The 12,794-nt window shown below is 40.2% G+C and overlaps 2 protein-coding genes across 2 annotated transcripts in view; one reads left to right on the forward strand and one right to left on the reverse strand.

The window, feature by feature from the left end:
• Window positions 1-246: 246 nt before the first annotated feature.
• On the forward strand, window positions 247-2,639 carry LOC306780468 (serine/threonine-protein kinase SBK1; the record flags this gene model as incomplete). The annotated part of the gene is made up of 3 exons (XM_079272861.1): window positions 247-409; window positions 790-992; window positions 1,640-2,639. The coding sequence occupies 3 exons, from the start codon at window positions 247-249 to the stop codon at window positions 2,303-2,305; spliced, it is 1,032 nt and encodes a 343-aa protein (XP_079128987.1). The 3' UTR covers window positions 2,306-2,639.
• A 5,363-nt stretch (window positions 2,640-8,002) lies between these two features.
• LOC306780622 (scavenger receptor cysteine-rich type 1 protein M130) overlaps window positions 8,003-12,794 on the reverse strand; it is a gene marked incomplete at its 5' end in the record, with an annotated part of 32,423 nt that continues 27,631 nt past the window's right edge. The window contains 6 exons of the mRNA XM_079273057.1: window positions 8,003-10,073; window positions 10,181-10,330; window positions 11,283-11,378; window positions 11,696-11,854; window positions 12,063-12,180; window positions 12,358-12,524. Coding sequence (XP_079129183.1) covers window positions 9,916-10,073; window positions 10,181-10,330; window positions 11,283-11,378; window positions 11,696-11,854; window positions 12,063-12,180; window positions 12,358-12,524 — 848 coding nt within the window. The 3' untranslated portion in view covers window positions 8,003-9,915. The remainder of the gene's footprint in view (window positions 10,074-10,180; window positions 10,331-11,282; window positions 11,379-11,695; window positions 11,855-12,062; window positions 12,181-12,357; window positions 12,525-12,794) is intronic.

A 12,794-nucleotide genomic window follows, 5' to 3' on the forward strand; every position in this document is an offset into this window, starting at 1 on the left:
AAAATCAAAAGTATTAACTTGTTCCAATCAGCCGCGTTGGAAGATGGAGTTTATGACATTTATTGACATGGTTTTAATTTAGTGACCATTTTATATAAATGGAAAGCAACTGACAGGAAGTGATTTGTTAAAAAATGCTGGATTTGTTTTTGGTACAATGCAGGTAGGTAGTCAAAAATCTGTGTGTGTTCATACTCCTAAGATTTGTGTAAGTATTGGTTTTGTCCTGTCCGTGTATGGGTAGAGATGATTGAGCTGGGCCTCGCTGACGGCAGCCTGATTGACGAGCTGATAGAGCTGACGGCACAGAGCCTCGGTCAGCTGGAGATCCAGGAACATTTCAACATCATCAAGGAGATCGGCCGAGGGAAATACGGCAAAGTGCTACTGGTCACACATCGCTTCAGGGGTATGACCGCACTTCCATTTTTTGATCTCTTCCAGCACCAATCATTTAATCATGTAATGAAATGTTTTACATTTGCTCATTCGAAGCCCTCTTTTCCCTCCAGAACAAAGCAAGAATGTAGACATTTATTTCGACAAGAAATGTCAGAAAATATTTTTTTACTGTTACAGTTACAATTTTGCGTAGATGTGCTGAAAATCCCAAAAATGAGCGTGCAGTGCAATCTGCAAAAAAACCTTTCCCAGACTTTCCAGCCAATGCAAACCGTTGGAGTATACAGCACCGTTTCACTGAAGAGGCATTACTGACTCAGTTTCTCTGGTAAGACAAAGAAGATGTGCATGGACAGTGATAAGAATAACGTAAACTATGATCTGCAGGAACTCCCATGGCCTTGAAAGTGATGCCCAAAGCCTCGACTAAGCTGCAGGGCTTTCTGCGAGAGTACTGCATCTCCTTACACCTGTCCTGCCACCCTTGCATCGTGGGCCTCTTTGGCATCGCCTTCCAGTCCAATGAGCACTACTGCTTCGCCCAGGAGCTTGTCATCGGAAGGGACCTGTTTGCTGTCATCCAGCCAAAGGTGAGTCAAACATTGCCAAAAACAGACTGCCGGGTGAATTCACAAAGAATGGGTTACGGCCGTTGATCGAGACATGAAATGTGCATCACCTGCAATTGCTATCCGTCCCGTCTCAAGGTCTGATTCGGAAATGATGGCACTAATGATATTACGGCCCAAACACGCTCATAAAGTGTTGCATCTGATTGCCATTATCCATGTGGCAAAGTATAAATGTTGCCTTTGTAAAAGAACATTGCAGGCAGAAAAAATCGCAGAGAGAAAAGATCAATTAAATTGTCAGACAACCTACATATACGTAGGTCCTGAACGGTGAGGTAAAGAGGCATTCCTCAAAACATACGGCAAGGAATTTACATGTTAAGTGGAGAATCTGTATTTAGGATTTTAATAGTCCAGAATCGTGGGTCATATGGACTCTCTACAGACTTTTTTTTAGCCGACAAAAGAATGAACTGTGTAGAAATCAACTGCAACAATGACCCTGTGCACAGTACGCCTGACAGTCTGGAGGCTGGACATTTGGATCCTGCCATTCTTCCGTTCTTTCTTAAAGCCATGCTTTGTGATGAGCGCTCACTTTTTTATTCTGGCACCTTTGAAAATGACTCAAAGAGCCCCATCCCTCCTTTGTCTGATTGTTCTAGGTGGGTATCCCAGAATCTTCGGTAAAACGCTGCGTCCTCCAGATCGCCAGTGCTCTGGAGTTCATCCACAGCCACGGCCTGGTCCATCGAGACATCAAGCCTGAAAACATCCTCCTGTTGGACAATCGCTGCTGCCAGGTCAAGCTGGCGGACTTCGGACTGGCCCAGAAGAGAGGCACTCTGATACGCTTCATCACGGGAACCCTGCCCTACATGGCCCCGGAGCTCTGTACCATGGCCCTGATGGAGGGCCAGAAAGAAGTGGCCGCTCCTCCACTTAGCGTGGAGCCAAGCCTGGACACCTGGGCCTTCGGGGTGGTTATCTTCTGCATCCTTACAGGTTACTTCCCCTGGGAGTGCTGCCTGGACTCGGACGACTTCTACCAAGAGTTCGCGGACTGGTGCCAAATGGAGGAGAGACCCAACACCGATGAGGACGTTCCTCCCTTGTGGAAAAGGTTCACTCCGGAGGCCATGGAGATGTTCGGAAAGCTGCTGGCCCTGGATGTAGGAAAAAGGTGTACAGTGGGGGAAGTGAGAGCGTATGTGGAGAAGGACTGGCTTAAGAAGGTAAATGGGATGGGGCAGCAGCCAACGGCAGAAAAAGTCAGTGCCCCCGGGAATAATCCTGGGTATGGTGAGTTGGAGGTAAAGCCGAATGCTTAGTGTTGGATTGCATTTTATATAATCTATAGCTTCTAATATGCCTAGAAAGCATTTCACATACACAATCAGTGGTGCTTGGTATCAGCTATGTGATTTGCAGCAATGAAACATATGGTGTTTACATTATCGAGACGCATTGTTCTGAATCTTGTGTCAATTTAAAAGACACATTTGACGGGAGGATTCAGACGGCAACATAAAGTCCACGGTAGCTGGAGTTCCTGTCGTAGAATACATATTCAGATCCATCATTTAAGTAAAAGTCCTGCATTTAAAATTGTACTTCAAGGAGTACAAGCTAAATGCTTACTCACTTAACCAACATATCCTCATATCAACGGCTGGTATGGTATCAATCTCTGCTCTTACCATGCACACAGTGTCTTCAGAACAATACTTAGTTAAGTGTGGGAATAGATTGTCGTTTGGGTTAGAATAATTACGCAAGTTACGTGACAAATAAATCAACGTTGACTTCTCGTTTCAATTGGGGAAGAAACGACGGTCTCCTGGGTGAGAGATCCATGTTTGTTGGACCCATCCGTCTCACCTCCCTCCCACGCTGGGTGGGTATTTGCGGTCTTTGTCTTCAGACTCCCCTTTCCATATTTACGTGGATAACATGCGAAATAATTTGGTGGAATATCTACAAATAACTTATTTTTTGTAGGCTACGAATGCTGGATGAGACCAGCCTGACTTAACATATTAAAAGTCAAAACACTTACATATCGTATAATTTCATTGTTATTACTGATGCGTTGAATGAAAGTAGATTTAGCTGTTTAGTTGGTCAAGATAGACCTGATTTTAACAATTTCATACTTGCACCACAAAAGTACAGTAGTGCATTGTTACCTAATCTTTGTCGCCCCGTCTTGTATAGAGGGACCTTGTGTCAGAATCTAGTTTCAAGACATAATGTTGGTTTACGCTGCACTCAGATGGGACCACGTCGTGCTCCAGTGTAGGAGTACTGGTCTCTGGGTCTAACGGGAGCAACAGGCCATGCTGCTTGGGTATTTTGACACATTTCATAGATCATATGTTTTGATTGTAAGATAACGATCTGCAATGTAACTAGAACTGTCAGATATATGTAACAGAGTAACATGTACAATCTTGCTTACTAAAATGTAGTGGAGTATAAGTATGAAGTGGCTGTTTTTTTGTTTTTTGAAAATACTCGTTTGTACTTAAAGGGGCACTCGAAATATTTGACATACGTTCAGTACAGTTTACTGGTCACGAGGAATACTACTCAGTATGTGGAGACAGTATGTCTTCTGTGGCTCTGGAGGGAGCTTTCAACTGTTTCTTTACATACATGCATTTTGTGCTCCTCCATTCTTGTGGTCCCCCAACTTTGTTGAAGTGCAATACTAAAATACTGGCTTACCCTTCAGGTATAAACTACCAGAATATGAACTTAGATATTTACAATCACTGTGGATTTCATACATTATTAGGTATAGAAATGTATGTGTGAACGATGTTTTTTTGTTTTAATGAAATTGTTTCTGTATTTTGGCAAATTTGCTTTGTTGTTCTCCAGTAAAAAGTTCTGCTCAAGACTGTGCAACTGGATTTCAGTGTCAACTCCAGCTCTGTACTGAGTATGTAGAAAAAGTGCTGTAGCAACGTTTTAACCATAGGAATATGATACAATACATGGCAACATAAACCGATGAATCTGGTGGCATAATAAAGAATAATTCTGTAAAAGGATAAGAAAATAAATAATAAATAAAAATAAATAAATAAAAGAATAAATAAATCTGGAAATATAAATACAAATAATATATATAAAAAAATAATTCTAATCATTTTCATTTATTTTCACATTTATTTGTTCATTTGTTTCTGTATATATTTATTGATGTAAATATTTATTTTCTTCTTCTTCCGCCATGATGTTTCCTTTCCAGATTCAAACCACCAATATCCTCACTGCGTATGTGGAAGTCTGTTGCATCTGCTGTGGACACTGAAAAGCTCTGAAAAAAGTAATTTACATGTAAAAAAATTAACGTTTTTTGTTAAATAAATATAAATAACATAAATAAATGCTTGCAATTATTCTTTTGTTATTTGTCTTTATATTTCCATACTTTTGGGGTTTTATTTACTCATGTATTTTCTTCTTTTTATTTCCACATTAACTTGGGGTTTTCCAGACATCACTGTGGTCTGCGAGCACCAGGCAACAGATGCTCACTCACTGCCAGACGCCATGTGGAGTGCAACAGTGTGCTGTTACATATTCAGACCCTTTGAGCTTGATGGAGCTGTTTTGTCAACTTATCACATTGAGCTTTAAGGAAAAGCAGCCTAGTTATTACAGGTTTCCCTTCTGTTGCTGCACAAACTAATAAATAATGTTGAGCATTTTAATGGTGGATGGTTTACCTAGATCATTTTCATAAGCATGCATTATAGCTTATGAATATGTAGGATGTAAGTTGACATGTTCATGAATGTTAAAGCCATTTACACGAACCGGGGTCATCTTTCAGCTGACCCCTGGGCCCCGACTGCACATCCAGGCCTGTCATGCACACAGTTATATAGCCAAGTAAGAACTGACCACAAAGCCCTGTGTGCTGGCGTTCACAAGCATACAGTAACAGACCCAGTGTTTGATAAAACACTGCTTTGCATGCCTGTTCAGTGTAACACAGCATTACAACCAGTATATATTAATCTTACACTTCACAAAATAACTCTAAATACATATATTCTTAAGTGTTTCATTGGTGATTTATTTTTTGCATATGATGGAGACATTATGATTTCTTGCTGAATTTACCAGCACAAACTCTTCGTGGCAGATGAAGCAGATGAGCAAAGTTTGATTTCCAGGAAACTTCAGAAGTCTTATCGTCGCATGGTTCCTTTGCCTGCCAATTAGAGATCGTGCTGTTATCACAGGCCGCTGTGGTTGTGGACTTCCCCCTTTTATCTTCTCTACAAGGCTGCCGTGTTTCAGATACTAAAACGGCATGTTGGCAAATCATCATGCACTGTGACACATAGATAGGGCCTTTCTGACCCTTTTTATTGCCCAACGCCAGTGGCTCCCTGCTAGGGTTGCTTTTCCAGTTAGGGGGGGGGGGGTAGCTCTGCTTGTATGAAAATGTATAAATTATTATATAAATAATTGACTTGACATGGTTCGAACGTTTAACAAAAACAACTTTTTGTTACCAGGTTAATAAAACTATCGAATTACCTTTTATTTATGATTTGGTTCCAGTTTTTCATCTGCAGACACAATGTCTTATTATATAACGAATCTATTAGCATATATTAATGTTGCCGACTAGATTGGTGACATTTTACTTGCAGCAATAACTAGATGATTAAGAGATTATTACAGCTGTTTTACTTTATTCTCGCTCATTATCTGTTCATACACCAACCTCCACCGATGGGTCACCACAGAGAGAGTTGCAGTCATTGACAAATGTATTAATAAACACTTACACCTGCCTACAACCACATGTTATAAACTATTTGGTAAATGTTGATTCAAAATGAAATGTAGCCGATGAATAGGACAAAAATCATTTAAAGGGATTCTTTACAACCTGGCCACTTATAAGCTGCCAATAAAGTTACAGCTCAGTCTTAACCATACATTATATTTTATCATATTATATTGTATTAAAATACATACACCTCAGTTTACCACAAACCCAAGGGAATTGTCAGACCTTAAAGGGGAAACTGCACCCCCGAAATGACCATTTGTACATCAACTACTCGCCCCGAGTAGTTTTGATGTTTTAGACGCACATTAGTTTCCAGTCATGAGTCTTATTCGTATGTCTGCATTCATGATTTTTGGGTCTCAATCTCTGCAACTTTCCTGTCATTCCTGTACTAACTGAGGTATTACCACAATCAGACATTCATTGTAATTCTGTTTATTGTTTTACAGCTCAGAGTTCCCACGTGCCTTAGATTATTGTCATAGTTAAAAAATGACGAAATGATTTTCCTTCTCTTTGGCACATCGTATGAGTTGTTACTGCTACAGTATGTGTACACGTTGAATCAAAAGACGATATATTGAGAAGTCATGTGTTTCCAGTTTGGATTAAGTCAGGCAGCCTGACGCGGCCTCTCTCTCGCCGTTCTTGTCTTGTCTGTCTGACACACGCACACACACATCCAGGCATTCTGAATGACATCAAATGGGGAGCACTATTAATAATACCATTTTGTTTGTGATGGAAAATCACCACAACTGGGGCCTTTCTCTCAGCCGATGGCTCGTCTGTGTGTTACCTCCATAAAAAGACACCGTGAGGTGTCTGAGGAAACTTTTATCAGAACCGATTGGTCCAATCGAGGACCATGAGAGCCGCGAGCCAGCAGAGGAGACACGTCAGAGTGTCCTGGATGCATAATGGAACGTCTGAGGGCTCATTTCAAGACAAGTGGTCCTTTGTTCTTTCAGAACATGAAAGGTTCCATTTAAAGGACGTGACAGTGAAGCAAAAAAAACTCTTGAAACTAAAAATATGATAAAAGACTAAAACTGAAATTCACATAAGATAAAGAATTATTTCAGTCTGGACCCAAGTAGTGGGCCGGCTGACATTGTCATTCCTGAGAACAATAGTATTTTTTGGGAAATGATACATTTAACATGATATTGAGGGCTAAAGAACTCCAGTATGACGCCAGACATAAACAGGGTCAGAGGATCACAGAGACCAGAGTTTGCTCGCCAAGGGTTTTGTTCTGTGGTAAACAAAGCAGATTACTTTTTAAAGTCTTACAAATTTGACTGAATGCTTACTGAGACTGCATGAAAACCTTACAGACCACTTTGTCTCCGCCGTATCGATTTCAGCTCCAGTCGCACGGCAGACTTAATCCCGCATCTTGGTCCCTCAGCAAGGCCCCCGACATCGAGGCTGGGCGTGATGTTTACATATCACAGGAGGGCTGCTGCTTTCAAATGAGTCCCTTTGGGTGTATCGCTGGCTCTGTGATCTCAGTAGCCCTTGGATAACTGACTAAACATGTGGGGCTCTAGCGGGGTCTGGCAGTCTGTTGGAAGCAGCACCAGTGAGTCTGTCGGTCCCTGGCGGATGGCACGACTCATGTTAACATTTGTAGCGAGCAGCTGCTCTCTCTCTGTGTGTCTCCACTACTGGGGGAGGGGGATGTTTAAGTGATTATAGAGAATGTTAAAGCGCACGGGATGAAACTGTATTACAAATGTTTTGAGCAGAGCCACATTGTTTGGATTCATTTTACATTTGTTGTCGTCCGGGGTGACCGCTCGGCTCTGTGTGATTAATGCAAAATCACAACTAATTAATTAAAAATAACTCAACAAATTAAAAAATTTAAAAAACAACCAGAAAGCTTCATAAGATATTGTTAAAGATGAGAGCAGCGGTGAATTTCAGGCAATCTTGAGTCGCTCTGCGATTGGAGTCTTGTGAAGAAGGCTTATTGTGCTGTGTATCAAACTATATATGGCATATATAACATACAGTTTGATACTCAACATCTGAGCCATTTCCAAAAAAACGCTCTGAATCTCTGGGGCATCACCTGTTGCAAGTGGAGGATAAAACCTAAAAGTGGTAACACAACACACACCACGTCTCTGCAAAGAATTTAATGTTGTACTGCACAAAGCTGCTGTTAACACGAGGCCAACACAATGGATGAACACAATGGAGCATTGCCACAAGATACACTGACCGCCACGCAGCCGATGCCATGATGCACTGACTGAATTGTGAACTGTGTAACATGAAGTGGCAAGATAAATGGCAATTTTACAAGAATCAAAAACAATGCAACGAATACGACACAGGGAAAGAGATCATTTTACAACAGTTAAAAGTAACTCGCCAATTTGACAACACACACATCGTTGTTGAAGTCACAATAAAAGGCAACATTCACGGCTAACTGAACGCTACATTCATGTTTGACAAGAACACTGACAATTTTGGAAGTATGTATATTTGCGTTCTTGCCAAGCGTTACCACTATCACGTCTGTAAGGTAAATCTGAAGCTATAAAGCCGGGAGATGGTTAGCTTAGCTTAGCACAAAGACTGGAAGCAGGGGGAAACGGCAAGCCAGACTTCGTCCAAAGGTAACAAAACCCGCCTAACAGCATCTCTTTATTCTGTGGTAAAGACAATATATTGTCAAATAGTACTTCAACGCATTTGACAATGTTACTGTGGTGGAATTTATCACTAAAATTCATGCAATTGGTTTTTTCAGGGTTGCCAGATAGTTTATATGAAAAAATGAAACGGTACAAATCGTCAAATCTTTGCTTTGAAAAGTCAAATCTGATTCAAATTCAAATTCATTTATGTTTTATCTATTTATTGTTAACTTATAAATGCTGCTATTTTAATCTTATTACGATGTGCCTTTTGTTTCTTGTCTTTCCTTTCAGATTGACTCAGTGAGCATTGCTTAAATAATTCCTGCCTACTTTCTATGCTGCAAATGGCAAATAAATCTCTTGAATCTTGAAGTTGAAGAATTCAGTTTTGGGTACAGCCCAGCTGCCAAGTGGCTTTTGTTACCTGCGGACAGACCCCGGTTAGCTGTTTTACCCTGTTTCCAGTCTTCATGCTAAGCTAAGCTAACCGGCTGCTGGCTATAGCTTCGTATTCACCGTACAGATATCGTCATCGAACTCTCAGCAACTATTCTTTTTTTTTTTTTAAACATGAATGTGGCTGTAAAATCTCAATGTTATACATTCTTACAACTTCTAAACTATAAACTTACACAGAAATATACAGTGTAACCATGTGATAATATGGGTTTACACTATCAGCTGTGTTATACCATTTTATACACGTTTGATATTTTTTTCACCTACTATTGTTCACATATATGTTTTTATAGCAATCACATTTTCTCATAAAATATTGTTTAAATCATCGAAGCTTTGTACAACAGAAACTACTGCATCAGATTTAACAAACAAATCATAAAATCATACATGATTCTAAACTATCATGAGCAGATTTAATAAAAAAAAACATAAAATCAACAACAGGCAGTAGAAAATCAGAAAGCTGTTATTGCAACCATGCTTATGGCTCTAAGTTCTCATGACTTTCATCTATTTGAAGAGGAATGGCATTTTTCCTCACCGGCGGCAGGCTAACACTTTGTTTGTGATGACTGATAATACGCAAAATTATGCGCTAAAACACTTCAATCAGATCATGTTTTCTGTGTATACAGGACATTTCTAAGACTCTTTTTCTATTCATAATCTATACAATATTGTCTTATCCGAAATTATCATTATTTCAGAGTACGGATGATTCACTCTGTTTCATCTAGAGATGCTTTTTTTTTCTTCGATACATATCATTTTTAATTTATTTCAAAGTTTATTTCAACCCCTTCAGAAAATTTGTGCAGCATACAAAGACCCGGTGCTGTAATATTGCTTACCCGTCTGTCATTTAGACTTTTTTTTTATACGTTTGTGTCAGAGTTTAGCTCCCATAGTTTATGGGAGCTGGGTTTTTGGGGAAATCCGCTTTGCTTAACCAAACTCAGTTTTGGCTCACCCGTCTGGGCACCAGGTAGTCCTAATCCCCCTGCACTGATCCTAGAGGTGCCGCTGCGTCGCTCTCAGGTGTGGTTTGGGTGCTGTCGTGGACTTCAGCTTCAGTCCAAGTGATTTCAGGGCTGGCCTCGATGTCCTCGTGATTCTCCTGCTGGTCGTCCACCTCGTAAGTCGCCCCATCTGTGAAAACAGTTCGAATTAGTTCGTCTGATTGCTGACAATGCGAGACTTTGTCAAAGTACCGGTATTCTAGTGTGTAAAAAGATGTGATCAAACTGGTTCGGAACTTTGGATGCAGTCGCCTACTAAGGCGCCGGCAGCGGCGGCCCGAGAGATCAGTGGCTGAGCCGCAGCCGGGTCGTCGATGTCATCATAAGGACATGAGGAAGTGCTCGGCGCGTCGTTCTCCATCACGACTTCAGACTCGGATCTCAATCCTGTGTGAACAACATTCATGCGCCTTTAACAAATACGTTTACATCGTCCTGCGTTTCGAAAACATTAACCTCTATAGACCATTCAAATGAAAGTTATGTTCTCCATATTCCAAGTCTGTGCTTATTTTTACTTTGACATCAATTGTGAATATTGAAGTTGAGACTCAATTCATCCCCAAGGAAGCAAAACAGAGAGGTACGACAACAAAGAGAGAACGATTTGAATGAAACTAAAATAAGAGATAAAATGTCATCAGAGAGGTGACATTGAATGTGTTAATAATTAGTGTTATGATGTTATATAGGCCGTGTGTATAATATACACACTATAAAGTAATGATATAGTCATTTGAAAAAAACATTATAATATAACATATATATAATAATAATATTATAAAAGCACAATGATAGCAATATCGCTGGGATGCCGACATAATGCAATGTAAAATGAAATACTGCGATATGAACAATTATATTCATCTCCTGTAAAATATTGCTTTTGCAACATCGTGCAATATTACGTCAATATCATGTTTAATAATATTCAAATTCAATACCATTTTCCAATGTTCTCTCATTGCCATGCACAATGGTACTCTTATTGTTATTCTATCAGGCACTGACTGGTGGTAACATTATTTCTTATTCACTTTCTGTTTTTTATTCTTATATTGTTGTATTTTACATTTCTATTTCAGTCAAATTGATCCTACTCTTATTGCTATTCTATTTCACTTTATTTTAATATTACTTCTTTTACTTTATCTATATTTGCGACTCTTTTTGCGCAATCTCCTTTGGGATTCATAAAGTTCTATATTATCTTATCTTATGTTACCACACTGCACACATGTGAATACTGGTGATATAAAACTAGGATTCACTCTTCTTCAAATTGTTTAGGAAATTACACACAAATAAAACAAATGCATGACGATGTCTTGAGACTCACCGCCACGATTCAGTTCCTCCATTTCATTTGATTTGCTCATCACGTCGTCATAGCTGCCACTTTCAATCTCCACTTCTTTTCTTGACAACGTACCAGCTACACCAAAAAGAGAGCATGAGATGTTTACTGGTCAGGACAGCACATGCGTATATTAAAGTCTTTTTATAGTCGGCATTTTGAGCTGAAATATCAATGCTGGACAAAAGCAGCTGTTATATTTGATGGCCTCATACAGCAGTCAGAATGAGTCAGCATGCAGAAAGTCTGGCCTCTTGCGGCAGAAGGCTCCAGTACATCTGTATTCATTACCTCTCTTCGAATGGTTCACTTTTTCAAGACATTGAAAGTGAAACAAATGACCAATACTCAAGCAATAACAACTAAGACAGGTTGTGATAGAAAAATATACTCACGCAAGTCGTTCAAGCTTTTCTTGGCGTTCTTGACCGTGCAGATTCGAATGAACACGACAATCAATATCAGCAGAACCAGAGCGAATCCTACCAACAGCATTGCAGGCCATATGGAGGTCGTGGGCGGGGCGGTTGGCGGGGTTGTTGGGACTATATATCCTGAAATCAAACGCAGCCACCTTGTCTTTTACTCACACAGCCGAGATGCTGCTGGATTCTTCAAGACATTCTGTGCCACGTTAATCGAAGTTGAATAAATTTCAGATTTTACAGATTGCAAAAAGCGGATTCCGATGCCAGACAACCCAATGGATATTTGGGGAACAAGCTTGACTTATTGGGGAAAAGGATTTGTGGTTTTGGTTACCGTCACAGTAGATCTCAGCAGGTCCTTTTCCCTCACAAGACTGGTGGCTGAGGCAGTGCTTGATGTCCAGGTTATTAGCGGTGCAACTCAGTGATGTCAGTGGTGTTTCCAAGCTGACCTTGAAATTCAAAAGGGATACTTTTAAACGCAGCCATACAAAACAAGGGAAAGCCTGACCGCTACAAGTGAGGGCTGAATGAACAGCATATAGTGAAACAGAAGATCCTGTGGTGTCACAATACTTATTAGACGAACGAGTGGAAACAAACAAAACAGTGGAAATTCAAAGATTTACCTTGTCGTTGCGTTTGCTTTCCATCCGTTTGTGGCCACCACAGTCAAGCTGCTTACACACAGCTTCTTCGGTAACTGACGTCAGGGGACACACGTTTTCCCATTTCTCTCGATATTTGACTTGAATCTGACCTCCACATGTTTCTCTGGTTTTGAACTCGGCATTGCCTGTAAAAATGATAAGGATAAAAAAAGGAATTATGTTTAAAGGAATAGTTTGGCATTTTGGCTTATCCATTTTCTTGCCGGGAATTTGACAGAATGAACCATAATGCTCTAATATATCCGTTTCATTAATAATAAGCTGGGGTCAGGAGACGGTGAGCTAAGCTGAGGATCAAGACTGGGAGCAGAGGGAAACAGCTAGCCTGGCTCGGTCCACAGGTATTAAAACCAAAGTGCAAAAAGGATGAGTTGCTTGTTTTTTTGGGGGGGGGG

Source organism: Melanostigma gelatinosum, assembly GCF_949748355.1.
Source record: "Melanostigma gelatinosum genome assembly, chromosome: 8".
NCBI classification, from domain to species: domain Eukaryota; kingdom Metazoa; phylum Chordata; class Actinopteri; order Perciformes; family Zoarcidae; genus Melanostigma; species Melanostigma gelatinosum.